Source organism: Apus apus, unplaced genomic scaffold (assembly GCF_020740795.1).
Source record: "Apus apus isolate bApuApu2 unplaced genomic scaffold, bApuApu2.pri.cur manual_scaffold_83_ctg1, whole genome shotgun sequence".
Classification (NCBI taxonomy): domain Eukaryota; kingdom Metazoa; phylum Chordata; class Aves; order Apodiformes; family Apodidae; genus Apus; species Apus apus.
The window spans coordinates 1-16,992 of NW_026248880.1; the positions used below are offsets into that span (position 1 = coordinate 1).

Consider the following 16,992-nt stretch of genomic DNA (forward strand, 5'->3'; position numbering starts at 1 on the left):
CCTGGCCCTGGCCCAGAAGAGCGGCCAGAGGCTCCAGGTGGAATTCCTGCTCCACAACAAAACCTCAGGTAAGGCTTCAAACCCCTCCCCCCCCGCCCCGGCATTCCCGGGGGGTTTTCTTAGGGGATGGTCGAGTCAATCCCAGCTCTATGTCCTGCCTGGCGCCTGGGAGAAGGGGGGGGGGGTGGGTGCTCTGGCTGCTCGGTGCTCTGTGCACCCCAAGAGGGGGGTTTTGGGGAGCCCTTGGGTGGGGGCTGGAGAAGGAGGCTCCATCCCAATGGGGACACCAATCCCTCATCCTCTTGGGAATGCCATCTGGGCACCAGGAAGAACACAACCAGCTTTCCCACCACCATCCTGGGGTGCTGCAGCCACCCCTGGGCCAGAGCATCCCCCGCTAAGAGGCCCCCCCCCCCCCAAAACCTTCCCCCCATCCCCCAGCCCGGTTCAGGGTGGGCTGACCGGCTCCCGTGGGATCGGTCCGTGCCCCACCACGGAGCCAGCCCCCGGGCTGGAGGGGTGCCGGGGCTGGCGCCCGCGGGAGCCGCCACCTCCCTCGGTGGCCAAGCCCATCCCACGGAAGTTGGGGCTGGCCGGAGCTTCGGGCTGGCCCGGCCAGTCCCCACACACCACAAACCCCAAACAAACAGGGACTGGGGAGAGCGGAGAGACCTGGAGCCAGAGAAAACCAACCCCCTGAGCTCATCCTACTGGGATCAGTCCTGGCTTTCCCCTTCCCTAGACCCCACGGTCCCATTTTGGGGTGCTTGAGGGTTGTCCCCACACCCCGTCTCCACTTGGTCCCCCAGGAACATGGGGATGATGCCTCTTGCCGGGGAAACTGAGGCAGGGTGGGGGGACACCCCGGGAAGGCTGTGGCAGAGCCCTGGGCTGGTGACACTGACACGCTGCCTGTCCCCTCCCACCCAGCAGAGAGGACCTTGCTGGGGGAGGGGCTGGTCCCCACCTTCTCCTGATGTCCCCAGCCTGTCACAGCTCAGTGCCCGGGGCTGGTCTGCAGGGGGGATGTGGGATATGGGATGTGGGGTGTGGGATATGGGACGTGGGGTGTGGGATATGGGATGTGAGATGCAGGGTGCAAGATGTGCAGTGTGGGATGTGAGAAGTGGGGTGTGGGATGTGGGGTGTTGGATATGGGATGTGGGGTGTGGGATATGGGACGTGGGGTGTGGGATGAGGGACGATACGGGTTATGGGATGTGGGGTGTGGGATATGGGATGTGGGGTGTGGGATATGGGGTGCAAGATGTGGGATGTGAGAAATGGGGTATGGGATGTGGGGTGTGGGATATGGGGTACCAGATGTGGGGTGTGGGATGTGGGATGCAGGAAGTGGGATGTGGGATGAGGGACGATACGGGTTGTGGGATATGGGGTGTGGGATGTGGGGTGCAGGATTCAGGATGTGGGATATGAGATGATGTGGGGTGCGGGATGGTGTGGGGTGGATGATGTGGGATGCAGGATGCGGGATGTGTGTTGATACAGGGTGTAGGATTTGGGATGCAGAAAGCAAGGTGTGGGGTGTGGGATGCAGGGTGTGGGATGTGGGATGCGGGATGTGGGATGCGAGATGCAGGGTGTGGGATGTGGGGTGTGGGGTGTGGGATGTGGGATGTGGGGTGTGGGATGTGGGGTGTGGGATGCGGGATGCGGGATGCAGGGTGTGGGATGCGGGATGCGAGGTGTGGGATGTGGGATGTGGGGTGTGGGATGCGGGATGTGGGATGTGGGATACCAACCTGGTGGAGAAGCCTGACACCCCCCCCCAGAACAGCCCTAGATTGTGGGGCTGGGGCTGCTCCTTGCACCTGCCTTGCTGGGGGTCACAGTGCAGCCCTGGATGCTCTTGGGCTGAGCAGGGGGGGACACACGTTCAGCTATTTTGGGGGGCTGGGGGTGGGGAAATGTGGCCGGTGTCACCCCTGCATCCCCCTCCAGCTGCCCCCTCCATGTCACACCAGCGAAGCACCCGTGGAGGGGGGAACAACATGGGCTGCTGTCACCCCATCCTGCTGCATCCCTGTCGGCAGCGTTTTTGGGGGGGGGGGGGGGTTGAGGTTTTGCAGGTGTCTGTGTGCATGTGCCCCCCTCCCGTGACAACTTGTCACCCCCTCTTCGGGCAGAGATGCCACGCCTGGAGGTGGGGACCAGCGAGGAGAAGCCCTACTCAGTGTCCCTGCCCTCTGTCACCCACCATGGCTTCCTCTACAAGACCCCCTCCATGGCCAAGCCCATGGGCGAGCGGAAGGGCCAGGAAGGTACCTGGGGGGTCCGGGGGGGGGTGTTGGTGAACAGAGATAGAGGGGGCTGGGGGGCCTGGGGAGGGGTTGGGTTGCACCATCCACCCTCCCCGGGGCATTGAAAAAGCACCAGGGAGGTTCAGCGTTGCTGGAAGGGGGAAGGGGTCACCCAGTGGGTGCTGGTGGGCAACCTGGGGGGCTAGCCTGGAGTATTTTGGCGTGGGGAGGGTGGGGGTTGCCCAGCACCATCCTGTGCTCCCCCCTCCCCAGAGTTCAGCCGGCGCTGGTGCACGCTGCAGGACGGGCTCCTCAGCTACTACGAGAGCGACCGCAACCCCGTCCCCAACGGGGAGATCAGGGCGGAGGAGGTGGTGTGCCTGGTCCACAACCCCCCCCACACCCACGGGTAAGGCTGGACCCTCACCCCAGACCCCTCCCCAAGCACCCTGACATCCCCCCTGCCCTGGGGATGGGCATGGCTGTGGGTGGTGGCAGGGGGTAGGGGCTGCTGTCCCCAAGCCCACCCTTGGCCCCACTGGCATTTGAGGTGTGACTGGCCCAGATGACTTGGCAGGGAGTCTGTGTAAAGCCTTAGTAACCTCTTTGTGAGCCCTTTGCAGCCCCTTTGCAACCCCTTTGTAAGCCCTTTGCAATCCATTTGCAGCCCCTTATTAACTCCTTTACAGCCCTTTTGCAACTCCTTTGCAAACCATCCACAACCCCTTTGCAGCCTCTTTGTAACCTCCATGTAACCCCTCAGTGACCCCTTTGTAACCCCTTTCTGACCCCCCTGCAGCCCTTTTGCTCCCCATTGGGATGTGCTGGAGACCCCAGGGATACGGTGGTGGGATCCCAACTCGGACCCACCATTGGCAGAGCCGTGGGCAGACATCCAATGGGATGTTCTCCCCATCCAGCATGCCCCTGCCACCCAGCCACCCCCATCCCACCACCCATGGGTGTCCACCCTCCCCTTTCCCTCCTTCCTGCAGGATTGAGAACACCTTTGAGGTCTACATCGAGTCAGAGCGGCTCTACCTCTTTGGGCTGGAAAACCCAGATTCCGCTCGGGAATGGCTCAAGTCCATTGCCAAGGTAGGATGTGGTGGATGCTGGAGGGTTCTGGGTGCTGAGGAGCTGATAGGTCCCTCATCTCCTGCCCATGGTTTGGGGCAATCCCAAAAAAAATCCAGGCTGGGTGGAGAATGGATGGAGAGCAGCCCTGAAGAGAAGGACTTGGGGTGTTGAGTGAGGAGAAGTTCAGTGTGACCCATCAAAGCCAACCCTGTCCTGGGCTGTGTCACCAGCAGCATGAGCAGCAGAGCCAGGGAGGGGATTGTCCCCTCTGCTCTGCTCTGCTGAGACCCCCCTGCAGGGCTGGGAACAGCTCTGGGGTCCCCAGCAAAGGAAGGACATGGAGCTGTTGGAGAGAGGCCAGAGGAGGCCCCGGAGATGCTGGGAGGGCTGGAGCAGCTCTGCTCTGGAGCCAGGCTGGGAGAGTTGGGGTGTTGAGCCTGGAGAAGAGAAGGCTCCAGGGAGAGCTGAGAGCACCTTCCAGGGCCTGAAGGGGCTCCAGGAAAGCTGGGGAGGGGCTTGGGACAAGGGCAGGGAGGGCTGGGAGCAGGGGGAAGGGTTTCCAGCTGGCAGAGGGAGCTGGAGCTGAGATGTGAGGGAGAAATTCTGGGCTGTGAGGGTGGGGAGAGCCTGGCCCAGGTTGCCCAGGGAAGCTGTGGCTGCCCCATCCCTGGCAGTGTTGAAGGGCAGGTTGGATGGGGCTTGGAGCAGCCTGGGCTGCTGGGAGGTGTCCCTGCCCATGCAGGGGTGGGGCTGGATGGGCTTTGAGGTCCCTTCCCACCCAAACCAGTCTGGGATTCTCTGATCTCCCCACCTCAGTCCTTCGTCCACCCCAGTGCTGAGGAGCTGCTGGCTCTGGAATTCCAGCGGATTGGCCGGCTCCACTACAAGGGTGGCCTCAACCTGGAGCAAGCCAAGGAGGGCTGGTTCGCCCTGGCCGGCTCCGTGCTCCACGTCTCCTTCCAGGAGGGCGAGCGGCAGGAACCTCTCCAGCTCCGCAAGCTGCAGGAGCTCTGTGCGTGTTCCTGTCCCCACCGTGGGACCCCCACCCCCTGGGCCGGGCTGGGAGGGACCTTGGAGAGTGCTGGGGGCTTGTCCCACAGATCCTGCCCTCAGCAGCACCCAAGGTTGTTGATGGAGCTTGGGGTTTGGGTGGGATGCAGCCGCTCTTCCTCCTCTCCATCTTCTTCCCCATCCTTGGAAAGTCACTGCTGGAGCTGAACCCCTTGGCATAGACCCCCCCACGGCATGTGGGGCTGGGTGGGGGGGGTCGGGAGACCCCTTGTTCTCACTGGTGATGGACTCTCCCCTTCCTTTTCCAGCCATCCAGGGAGACAACGAAGTGCTGGTGCTGGTGGAGAGGCGGAGGTGAGAGCAGAAGATCTGACCCCCCCCCCTGAAAATTATCACCCCCACCCCCCACACCTCCTTGGGCTGCCGTCACCCTCCCCGTTTTCACTGGGAATCCCCAAAAAACAGCTGGGACCACCCCCACCCCCTTGGTGCCAGCATTCCTGGGGGTCTTGAACGGTTTTTTGGGGGGGTTGAGGGGTGTGGCTGCCCCCCCCAGCTGAGGCCAGGCGTGCCGGCAGGACGCTGTACATCCAGGGGGAGAGGAAGCTGGATTTCCTGGGCTGGGTCCACGCCATCCAGAAGGCTGCTGGGAGCTCTGGGGACACCCTGTGGGAGCAGCAGCTGACGGAGTCGGACGTGCCGCTGCTGGTGGATCGCTGCATCGACTACATCACCCAGTGTGGTACCTGTCCCCCCCTCCCCGAGACCTGACACGCTCATGACATGGGTTTCCCTCCCCTTCCTTGAACATCCCTGTTCCAGCTCCCTGGGAGGGGTCTGGATGGAGCAGGGCTTGGGTTCCAGATCTAGGACAACTGGCCACCGGACACTTCTACACTTCCAAGTCACCACCAGGACCACTGGGCACTGACCAGCGGCTCCGCTCGTGGGGCTCTGGAAACTGTAGCGTGGAGAGTGTGTGTGTCACGTGGTTTGTGACACCAAAAAATTGATGGTGAGATAAAGGTGATCTGGTCAAACATGAGAAATGGAAAATTAATGATGAGATAAAGGTGACTCATCCAAACGTGAGATGTTTTTGAGAAGTGACATGAAACAGATGCCATTAAAACCCCATCAAACCACAGATTTAAAAAGAGATGTTAAACACATGACCTCCTAAACCAACCAAAACTGTTGGAGGTGTAGAAGTGTCTGGCAGCCAGTTGGTGGCATTGGGTTGGTGGTGGCCAATTGGTAGTGTTGGGTTGGTGGTGGCCAGTTGGCAGTGACCAGGTGGTGGCATTGGGTTGGTGGTGGCCAGTTGGCAGCAGCTAGTTGGTGGCATTGAGTTGGTGATGGCCAGTTGGTGGAGTTGGGTTGGCAATGGCCAGTTGGCAGCAGCTAGTTGCTGGCGGCCAGTTGATGGTGTTGGGTTGGCAATGGCCAGTTGGCAGTAGCCAGTTGGTGGCATTGGGTTGGTGGTGGCCAGATGGTAGCAGCCAGTTGGTGGCATTTGGCTGGTAGTGGCCAGTTGGTGGTGTTGGGTTGGTGGTGGCCAGTTGGCAGCAACTAGTTGGTGGCATTGGGTTGGTGGTGGCCAGTTGGTGGTGGCCAGTTGGTGACATTGTGTTGGTGGTGGCCAGTTGGTGGTGCTGGGTTGGCAATGGCCAGTTGGCAGCAGCTAGTTGGTGACATTGTGTTGGTGGTGGCCAGTTGGTAGCAGCCTGTTGGTGGCATTTGCCTGGTAGTGGCCAGTTGGTGGTGTTGGGTTGGTGGTAGCCAGTTGGCAGTGGCCAGTTAGTGGCATTGGGCTGGTAGTGGCCAGTTGGCAGCCGCCATTTGGTGCCATTGTGTTGGTGGTGGCCAGTTGGCAGTGGCCAGTTGTCTCTTCCCCCCAGCTCCTGGGTGGTCACCACAACCCCTACGGGATGGGAGTTTCCTCGGCAGCACCAGTGGTGTTGGGTGGGTGGGCAGGGGGGTGCCTGCCCCCCTCAGACACTGTCTCCTCCCCAGGGCTGACGTCTGAAGGCATCTACCGCAAGAGTGGCCAGAACTCCAAGACCACCAACCTGCTGGAGATGCTGCGCCGCGACGCCCGCAGCGTCCGCCTGAAGGAGGGCGAGCACCAGGTGGACGACGTGGCCAACACCCTGAAACGCTTCTTCCGGGACCTCGGGGATGGGCTCTTCACCAGGCAGTGGGGACAGGAGTGGCTGCAGGCCACGGGTGAGAAAAAAGGGGGTGGGGGGGGTCAGGGTCCCTGCCTCCGTTGCACCCCCACTATGGTCCTCTCCTCCAGGTGGTGGTGGGTGGGGAGCACAGTTGGGCCTCCACGTGCGCTGGGGGCTTGGGTGGTGGGGTCACCCCGTGCAGCACCATGGTCCTGTCTGAGGGGTGTTGAGGCAGGGCAGAGAGTCTGACCCTGCTCCCTTGGCTGCTGGATCTGGCTCCAGAATACCTGGGGTGGAGGCATCCGGTGGGAAAACACCTGGGAGCCACCATGCTGGGGAGCTGGGATGCTCTAGCCCCATGGAGCTGGGATGCTCCAGACCTGTGGAGCTGGGATGCCCTGGCCCCATGGAGCTGGGATGCCCTGGCCCCATGGAGCTGGGATGCTCCAGACCTGTGGAGCTGGGATGCCCTGGCCCCATGGAGCTGGGATGCTCCAGACCTGTGGAGCTGGGATGCCCTGGCCCCATGGAGCTGGGATGCTCTGGTCCCATGGAGCTGGGATGCTCCAGACCTGTGGAACTGGGATGCTCTGGTCCCATGGAGCTGGGATGCTCCATACCTGTGGAGCTGGGATGCTCCAGCCCCGTGGAGCTGGGATGCCCTGGCCCCGTGGAGCTGGGATGTTCTGGTCCCATGGAGCTGGGATGCTCTGGTCCCATGGACCTGGGATGCTCCAGACCCGTGGAGCTGGGATGCCCTGGCCCCATGGAGCTGGGATGCTCCAGCCCCAGAATGCTCCAGCCCCATGGAGCTGGGGTGCCCTGACCCTTTGGAGCTGGGATTCTCCAGCCCCATGATCCTCCAGCTCCACATTGCTGGGATGCTCCAGCCCTGGGATGCTCTGGCCCCACGGAGCTGGGATGCTCCATCCCCACTGTGGTGCAGGAAGGTCTGAGGCAGGGTCTGGAGAGGGGATGGTGGAGCCGTGGGTCTCCTTCTCCCCCTCAGACCCTTCCATGCTCATCCCCTCCCGTGTCCCTCTGGCAGCTCTGGAGGATGAGGAGCTGAAGGTCGAGGAGTACCGGCGCCTGCTGGGCACCCTCCCCACGGTCAACAGGGCCACGCTGAAGACCCTCATCAACCACCTCTTCCGGTACAGCTGGAACTGAGTTCCCCTCTGTGGGGCATCACCCCCTGCACTGCCAGGTCCTGGGGAGCCTGTGGGGTGGAGGAGAGTCCTGGTCCCTCTGTCCACATCCCAATTCAGGAAAGGAGCAGGATTTGGGGTCAAGGTGTTCTGAAAACCGGCCTTGCCTGAACTCCTGGAGCCCATCCTGGCACTGGGATGTTGTGCAGTCCCTGTGGGATCCTTGTCTCCATCTCCATCACTATCTATCTCCATCCCCTTCTCCATCTCCATCGCTGTCTCCATTACCATCTCCACCTCCAGCTCCAACTCCATCCCTGTCTCCGTCTCCAACCCATGACCATCACCATCCCCCTTCTTATCTCTATCCCCTTCTTATCTCCATCACCATCCCCATCACCATCCCCAACCCCATCTCCATCCCCATCCCCATCCCTAATCCCATCTCCTTCTCCATCACCATCTCCATCCCCATCCCCATCCCCATCACATCCCGTTGTGAGGGGAATTCCCCTTGGCAAGGCTGAAGTGGGGCTCCAGGGGGGATCTGGAGCAGGATTCCTAACAGGATTCCCTGCAGGGTCCAGCTCTTCTCCGGGGAGAACCAGATGAACACACACAACTTGGCCATCGTCTTCGGGCCCACGCTCTTCCAGACAGATGGGAAGGACTACAAGGCAGGACGGGTGGTTGAGGACCTCATCAGCCACTACGTGAAGATCTTTAATGTAGGTTCACCCCCTGGTTCTGGTGCTGCTCTGGGTCAGGCCAATGTGTGGACATGCCCAGGGGATGGGGAGGTAGAAGGAGGTGGAAGCTGGACCTACTCTGTCTGCAGACATCTCCTGGCTTTGGAGACAAGGGGAGGGGGGGTCCATGTCCCTGCAAACCATGGAGACCCCTAAGCCTGGAGGTGCTGGCACTACTGGGCAGGGGAACAGATTTCCCTGGGGACCTGTATCTGCTTCTGCAGTGAAACTTCAGGGTGGTGTGGTCAGCCTTGATGGCTCCTTGGGCTCCTCCTCCTTGGCAGGTCAACGACCAAGAGATGAAGAAGCAGCAGGATGAGATCATGGCCATCATGAAGATGCGGGAGGCAGCGTCCAGTGGGACACAGGTGGGTCCTGGACATGGGCACCTTCCTGGAGCACCCACTTTGCATGGGGACCTTCCTGGGGCACCTTCTTTGCATGGGAACCTCACCACTTGCTCCAGTATCTCCTGGAGATCTCCTAGACTGGGGATGTCCACGCTGGGTGGGTGGGACGTAGCCCACACGTGAGAAGGTGCTGCTGGTTGACATATTTCCCTGTTGCCCTCCAGCAAGCTGGAGACTTCATCTGCACTGTCTACCTGGAGGAGAAGAAGACAGAAGCAGAGCAGCATGTCAAGGTGAGCAGTGGGGCAGAAGGTGCAGAGGGGACAGGGACATCACTTTGTGTCCCTAAACCTCTGTGGTGGCAGGGAGCTGGCACGGGGGTGGCACAGCCCCAGACAATGGTTGATGGAGACCTGTCCTGTCCTTCCCTCGCAGATCCCAGCCACCATGACAGCTGAGGAGCTCACCTTTGAGATCCTGGACAGGAGGAAGATCGTCATGAAGGAGAAGGATTATTGGAGCTGCTTTGAAGTGAATGAGAGGGAGGAGGCAGGTTGGTGTGGGGGTGGTAGGGTCAGGGATGGGGATGGGGTGGGGAAGGGGATGGAGATGGTGATGTGGATGGAGATGGTGGTGGTGATGAGGATGGGGATGGGGAAGGGGATGGGAATGGAGATGGAAGGTGGAGATGGAGATGATGATGGAGATGGTGATGGGGACTGAGATGGGGAAGCAGATAGTGATGAGGATGGAGATTGGAATGAGAATGGAGATGGGGTTGGAGGTGGGGATGGTGATGGGGATAGTGGTGTTGATGGGGATGGTGAAGAGGATGAGGATGGAGATCACGATGGTGATGGGGAGGGAGATGAAAATTGTGATGGGGTTGGGAGGTGGGGATGGAGATGGAGGTAGTGATGGAAATGGAGATGGAGAGGATGATGGGGATGGAGATGGTGATGGAAATGGAGGTGAAAAAGGAGATAGAACTAGGGATTGGGGTGGGGGTGGAAGTGGTGATGGAGATGGAGATAGGATGGTGGTGGGGATGAGAAAGCTCCCCTGGGGACTGCACCATGGAGCAATACCAGGGTGGGCTCCAGGTGCTCAGGGGAGGCGGCTGTGGGGCCATATCCAGGTTGGACATGGCCAAGTGCTGCAGATGTTCTGGTGGTTTGGACCAGGACCTACAGGTCCTCTCTGCATCCTTGCTTGGGGGCTGAAACTCCTCTGATGCCTGGTGGGGGTGTCTGGGCTCTCCGGCCACCAAAGGGAGCAGCAGCCCTGGGGTGACCATGGACCTGGCGTGAGCAGGATGAGACCGTGGTCCTGCCAGCAGCTCTGGAGGGCTGAGCGTGGCCAGGGGGGTGACAGGCAGGGTGCTGGTGCCCTGGGCATCACCAGAAGCCCTGGTTGAGATGTTTGGGTCCTTGCCAACCCCAAGTCATCAAAGGGAAGCTCCGAGGCGTGGTGCTCAGCCCTTCACACCCGAAGGAAAGAGGGCCCCTCAGGCTGCACAGGGGCTGGAAGGGCCAGAAACGGGACTTTCACCTCGGAGCTTTCACACAACCCTTGACTCACCCTTTGCTCACCTGGAAACACGTGCTTGGAATTCCTCCCTGCATAGTTTTGGGGGCAGGTCCTGTCCTGCCTCCAGCGTGGCAGGCTCTGCAGAGGGACCTGGCCAGGCTGGATCCGTGTGCCCAGGCCAATTGTATGAGGTTCAACCAGGCTCCGTGCTGGGTCCTGCACTTGTGTCACACCAGCCTCGGCCTTGGGCCAGGGTGGTTGGGAAGTTCCCAGGGGAAAAGGACCTGGGGGGGTTTGGTTGACAGCAGCTGGAGATGAACCAGGTGGCCCCAGAAGGCCACCAGCGTCCTGGCCTTGGGAATGCTGCCTGAATCCCTGCCCCTCCCCCTGCCTGCAGAACGGCCCCTGCACTACTCGGAAAAGGTCCTGCCCATTCTGCACTGCCTGGGCCTGGAGAGTTACCTGGTGGTGAAGAAGCAGGCGGGCATGGAGAACATGCTCATCTACCTCGGTGAGGAGCTGGGGAGCCATGGGATGGGCAGGGAGGAGGGAGGGGATGGGATGGAGTGGGGATGGGATGGGGATGGGGTGGGAATGGGGATGGGATTGGGATGGGGATGGGATGGAACGGGATGGGATAGGATGGGGTGGGATGGGGATGGGGATGGGATGGGGTGGGATGGGATGGGATGGGGATAGGATGGGGTGGGATGGGGATGGGGATGGGATTGGGATTGGGATTGGGATTGGGATGGGGATGGGGATGGGATGGGGATGGGGTGGGATGGGGTGGGGATGGGGATGGGAATGGGATAGTGTGGGGTGGGATGGAAATGGGCTGGGGTTGGGGTTGGGGATGTCCTCAAGGCCAGGGATGATGAAGAGGATGGGGGACAGGGATGGAGATGGCATGAAGATGGGATGGGCACAAGGAAGGGGACAGCTCCGCATCTTGCTGGCTGCAACTCCCCTGGGAATCCCCATGGGCTGAACCATCCTGGGGCTGCATCCCGCTGGGAAGTGTCCCTGCTGTGGGGTGGGTGCTGGATGGGCAGGGGGGCGATGCTCCTGCCCTGGGGGCGGGTCTGGCTGCACCCCCCGCCCATCCAGGGGGTGGGGGGGTTCTGACCCCCCGGGGGGGCCGGATCCGCTCAGGCCTGTGTCCCCAGCCAGCAGAGGGGGCGACTGCAAACACGGGCTGATGAAGTTCCGGGAGGAGCGGAACCTGCTGGGCCTGGGGCTCAGCACCGGCTTCCACGACCGCTACTTCATCCTCACCCCCGCCTGCCTGCGCCTCTACAAGGACGTAAGGGTGAGCCCTGCCTGCCCTGGCCTGCCTGGCCTGCCCTGTCCCTGCCTTAACTTCCCTTCCTCTGCCTTCCCTTCCCTTCCCTGCCCTGCCCGCCCTGCCCTGCCCTTGCCTTCACTTCCCTTCCCGTGCCTTCCTTTCCTTCCCAGCTGTGTCACGTGGGGCCAGGTGCTGGGAATCCCTGGGGATGTGGGACTTGTGTGGGCTGGCACTGCACAGGCACTGCACAGGCACTGCAGGCAGCACTGCAGGCAGCACTGCAGGCAGCACTGCAGGCAGCACTGCACAGGCACTGCACAGGCACTGCACAGGCACTGCAGGCAGCACTGCACAGGCACTGCACAAGCACTGCACAGGCACTGCAGGCAGCAGTGCAGGCAGCACTGCACAGGCACTGCACAGGCACTGCAGGCAGCACTGCACAGGCACTGCACAGGCACTGCACAGGCACTGCACAGGCACTGCAGGCAGCAGTGCAGGCAGCACTGCAGGCAGCGCTGCACAGGCACTGCACAAGCACTGCGCAGGCACTGCAGGCAGCACTGCACAGGCACTGCACAAGCACTGCACAGGCACTGCAGGCAGCAGTGCAGACAGCACTGCAGGCAGCACTGCACAGGCACTGCACAGGCACTGCAGGCAGCACTGCACAGGCACTGCACAGGCACTGGGACTGACCCCAGCAGAGTCCTTGCTCTCCCGTTCCCAGAGCTTTCCCAGAGCAGGTCCAGAGCCAGCTCCGTGTCAGAGCCAGGGCTCAGGGGGACACACTGGCGTCCTGGCCATGCTGGGACATCTGCTCCCCACTTGCTGGTCCCCTGCCTGTCCCCAGCACGGGCTCTGCAGGGTGCTCCTGTCTCTTCCATCCCAGGGGAGAGGCAGCCGGAATCCCCAGGGATGCTCCCGCGCAGGGGGAGCCCAGCACGGCCTCAGCGGAGCAGGGGGTTGGGGCACCCATTGTCACCCAGGTGCTGTGGCAGCAGTGGGACATCTGGGGACATGGTTGGCAGGGCTGCGGCCACTGCTGTCCTGGCTATGATGCCAAGGACATGGATGTCCCCTTGGGGGATGTGTAGTGCCAGGCTCCCTGACCCCATCCCCACCTGCTGGTGCTGTTCTTGGCTCCAAGGCAACTGTCACCACCTCTTGGGGACCTTGCCATGGGGACAGGGGATGGGGACCCAGCTCGGCCCTGTCCTCTGCTCCATCCTGGCTTCACCCAAGTCCTTGGCAAGCCCAGAGCTGGGCTGAGTCCCTTCCCCTTCCATCACTGCATCCCTCGGGCTTCTCCCAGCCTGTCTGGGGAGACAAATCCCATCCTGGAGTGGGGACGGATGGTGAAGGGTCCCCAACCTGGTGGCGGGTCCCTCTCTGTCCCCAGAGCCACAAGCCAGAGAAGGAATGGCCCGTCAGGAACCTGAAGGTCTACCTGGGTGTGAAGAAGAAGCTTCGGCCTCCAACGTTGTGAGTGAAGGTGTCTTGCTGGGCTGGGGACAGGGATAGGGATGGGGATGAGGGCAGAGACAGGGATAGGGATGGGGATGAGGACAGAGACAGGGATAGGGCTGGGGATGGGCCAGAGCTGAGGTCAGGGCTGAGGACAGGGACTGGGATGGAAACAGGGATAGGGCTGGAGACAGGGACACAGGGCTGAGGACAGGGATGGGAACAGGGCTGGGGACAGGGATGGGGACAAAGATTGGGATGGAGATGGATGGGGATGGGTGTGGGGACGGTGATCAGGGTGGGAAGAGGGACAGGGCTGGAGACAGGGACGGGATAAGGATGGAGATGGGGATGGAGGTGGGGACAGGGCCAGTTTCGGCTGCGGGGACACGTGTCCTGCTGGCAGCCCCTGTCGCCACCAGGTGTCAGAGCAGCCTCGCAGGAGCCTCGTGCAGCCGGTGCCACCTCGGGGACCAGCCCTGTCCCCAGCCCTGTCCCCAACCTGTCCCCAACCTGTCCCCAACCTGTCCCCAGCCCTGTCCCCAACCTGTCCCCAACCTGTCCCCAGCCCCAGGCTGCAGGAGGGGGGAAGGTGGAGGGTGGGGCGTGAGTGTGTGTGTGTGTGTGTGCACATGCCTACATGTGAGCGTGTGCGTGTGCACACCCGTGTGAGTGCATGGCTGCGTGTTCACGTGTGCTGAGCTGTGCAGCCCCAGTTCCATGTGCTCTGGGGCCACCCCCTGTTCAGGGACAGGACATGTCTGTGCATGCACGTGCGTGTGTGTGTGTACATGTGTGTGCGTGTGTGTGTGTGTACGTGTGTGTGTACATGTGCAAGGCTGGGTGCCCCGTCCAGGCTCCAGAGGGATGGTTGGGTTGTGGGGGTCAGGGGGTGGATTGCATGGAGAGTGGGGGTGAAAAGGGCAAGGGGGGTGGCAGGAACAAGGGAAGGTGGCAGGGATGGGGGGTGGCAGAGATGGGGGTTTCTGGTGTCCTGTGTCCCCTGGGGTGCTGGAGGGGAGGACAGGGTGGCTGGAATGTCCCTCTTCATGTCACTTCTCTTCCAGCTGGGGCTTCACCATCTTCTATGAGAACGAGAAGCACGAGAAGCAGCAGTGGTAAGGGACAGGGAGGGACAGAGGGGGGGACAGAGTGGGGGGACACTCACCAACCCCCCCCCCAAGACAGACAGACAGACACGTGTAGATGGGGATTTCTGTGGGCAGAGCCCAGCTGGCCACCCACAGACCTGCCAGGGTCCCCTTGACTCCCCTGGGGTCCCCGCAGGTCCCTGGAGCAGCCAGGTTGTGCCCCTGACCCCGTGTCCCCGCAGGTACCTGTGCTGTGACAGCGCGGCCGACCAGCAGGAGTGGTTTGCCACTTTCCTCCAGGTGCAGGTAGGGACAACCCAGAGGGACAGCCTTGGGGGGACAACACGGGGGAACAACCCAGAGGGACAACCTGGGGGGGACAACCTGGGGGGACAACCCGGGGAGCCACTGGGCCAGCAGAAACCCTTTGTTTTGCCCAAGCATCCCTAAATCCCAGCATCCCGGGGGACAGAGGAGAGGTGTGAGGCCAGTGTCCCCTCTGTCCCCAGCACGGGGGGGTCCCTGTGGCCCTCGGAGAGCTGCAGGGCGCGGGGGCCACGGGCACAGCAGGATTCCAGGCTGGGAAACGTGTCCCTCATCCCGCTGCGGGGCGATGAGAGGGAGATGAGGAACAGCGTGGCCGCCTTCGCAGCCGATCCTCTGGCCGTGAGTGACACGGGACAGGGGCGGGGACACGGAGGGGCAGGGGAGGGGTCTCACTGGGCCGGGCCACATCTCCCTTGCACCGCACAGCGGGCAGGTCCTGGTGCCCAGAGCTGGGGGCAAAGCGGTATCCCCGCTCCTATCCCGGATAGCCCAGCATCAGGTTCTGGTCACCACGGGGAGAGCTGGGGAAGGGTGTGGGGGTGTTTGGGGTGGGGAGGGATGGTCCTCTGGGTGGTCTCCTGGGTGCTGGGGTGTCCCAGACTGTGTGATGTGAGATGTTGGAGCCTGGCTCAGCCACAGGGACCACCAGAGCTGCTCTGGTTACCCTGGAGGGTAACCCCAGAGCTGGGAGGTGGGGGGAACCTGGGGTGGGGGAGGTTTGAGGGGCTGGACATTGATCCTCTGGGTGCTCTGGGTGGTCTCCTGGGTGCAGGGGTGTCCCGTGTCGGGGACCTCTGGAGCTGCCCCAGTCCCCAAGCCAGTCCCCCCCATTGCTGTTATCAACCTGAGGACGTGGCTGTGCTGGGGGGGGGGATCTGAGGGGGGATCCAAGGGTGCTCCAAGAACATTTTCACTTACTCGGTGCCCCCCCCCCTCCTTGTGCCTGTCCTGTAGAATTGGGTCGGGGGTTGGGGGGAGGGGGGGAAAGCTGCCCCGGGACCCTCACCCCTTCTCTTTGCCTCCTCCCTCCCATTATGGGCCATGGAGCAGCAGCTGGAGATGTTTGGGACAAGGGACCAGCCCCCTCCTCCCCCCAGGGGACAAGTGCTGTGGGTGTCCCCAGCACGGGATGGGGGGGGGGGCTGGCACCGTGGCGTCCCCTTCTACCTGCTGCTTGGGTTTGAGGGGACACACACACACACACATGAGACCCCCCCCTGAACCCCTTCCCCCCCCCTCCCCCCGCGGTGACACCCCCACCCACGGGGGGATGCTGAGGACTAACCGGGGACCCTCTGCTCCTCTGCCCCCCCAGCTCCTGCGGAACGTCTGAGCGGTGACACGCCCGCCGGGTGAGTGTCCCCTCCCCTCCCCTCCCTCCCGTGGCCGCCCCCCCCGGCCCTGGGGGCCAGGACCGCCCCGGTGCCAGCCCCGTCCCCTTTTGCCTTCCCCGCTCCTGCTGCAGGTTTCGTCCGCAAAGCAGGGACAGCCCCGGGGGGGGGGGACGGACACGACACCCCGCGACAGCCCCCACCCCCAAACCTACCGCCGTGGGGTGGGGGGATCCCGCCCGGCTCCGCAGCCCCCACCGAACCCTCTTCCCCCCCCCCCCCCCAAACCAACACCCCCCCCCCCGACGGGGCAACCAGGAGGGGGACACGGGCCAGGAAGCCGCCCACCCGCCGGCGGATGGAGCCAGAGCCCGGCAGCCCGTGGGGACAGGGACATTCCAGCCTGTCCCGTCCCGCATCCCGGCAGCTGCTCCCGGGGGGAGAGGGCAGAGCCGGGGGCTTGGGGGGGAGGGAGAGGAGGGGGGGGGGCTCCTCTTTTTCCTCTCCTTTTAAGTCTTTTTCCTTCCCAATGACAAGGCAGGCGGGAACGGCCTTTCCCGTGGGATGCGATCCCGGTGCTCCCATCGTTCCTGGAAAGGGTGGGGTGTCCCCTCCATGCTGGGAAGGGTGACAAGAGCCTCTCAACTACCCCCCCCGAAAAACTGAGGAGGGGATAAATCCGGTCTCTGTCCCCTCCTCCAGGGGTGGGGGGGGGGTGGCAGGAGCCGCCCCCGCTTCCCGCTGCCGCCTCTCGGGAATATTAAAGGTTTTTGGGAAATGGTGTGGAGGTGTCTGGGGCTCTGCTGGCCGGGGGGGGGGCGGGGGGGGGGGGGGGGGGGGTTGGCACCCACTGGGTGCTGGGGACCCGATGGGTGCTGCTTTTGGGGACAAAGTGATGGGACCCCGAGGTCCAACAGGACTCCCCAGTGCTGGGATCACTGAGCCCTGCCCGGGACACTGGGATAAACCCATGGCCAAGCCCACCCTAAACCCACCTTAAACCCATCCCAAACCCATGGCCAACCCCACCCTAAATCCACCCCAGCTTCCACCCCAAACCCACGGCTAAACCTGCTCCAAATCTACCCTAAACTGAAACCCACCCTAAACCCAAAGCCAACCTAGGCCCTCCCCAACCCCTCCGTAAACACACCCTAAACCCAAAGTGACCCCAAACCCATCCTA

At 62.5% G+C, this 16,992-nt stretch overlaps 1 protein-coding gene and 1 long non-coding RNA gene across 2 annotated transcripts; both read left to right on the forward strand.

Annotated features, from left to right (window-relative positions):
• Positions 1-4: 4 nt before the first annotated feature.
• ARAP1 (ArfGAP with RhoGAP domain, ankyrin repeat and PH domain 1) lies at positions 5-14,599 on the forward strand (the record flags this gene model as incomplete). Its single annotated transcript, XM_051643970.1, has 18 exons — positions 5-68; positions 2,148-2,282; positions 2,535-2,670; positions 3,257-3,359; positions 4,158-4,353; positions 4,661-4,706; positions 4,931-5,094; positions 6,369-6,581; positions 7,575-7,680; positions 8,255-8,402; positions 8,708-8,791; positions 8,998-9,066; positions 9,209-9,326; positions 10,701-10,814; positions 11,473-11,615; positions 12,994-13,076; positions 14,126-14,176; positions 14,392-14,599. Coding segments are annotated over 18 exons (2,181 nt in total), but the record flags the coding sequence as incomplete, so codon positions are not given.
• A 169-nt stretch (positions 14,600-14,768) lies between these two features.
• LOC127396353 (uncharacterized) lies at positions 14,769-16,590 on the forward strand. Its single transcript, XR_007891976.1, has 3 exons — positions 14,769-14,815; positions 15,792-15,828; positions 16,349-16,590. It is a non-coding gene; the product is annotated as an uncharacterized LOC127396353 (long non-coding RNA).
• Positions 16,591-16,992: the final 402 nt, after the last annotated feature.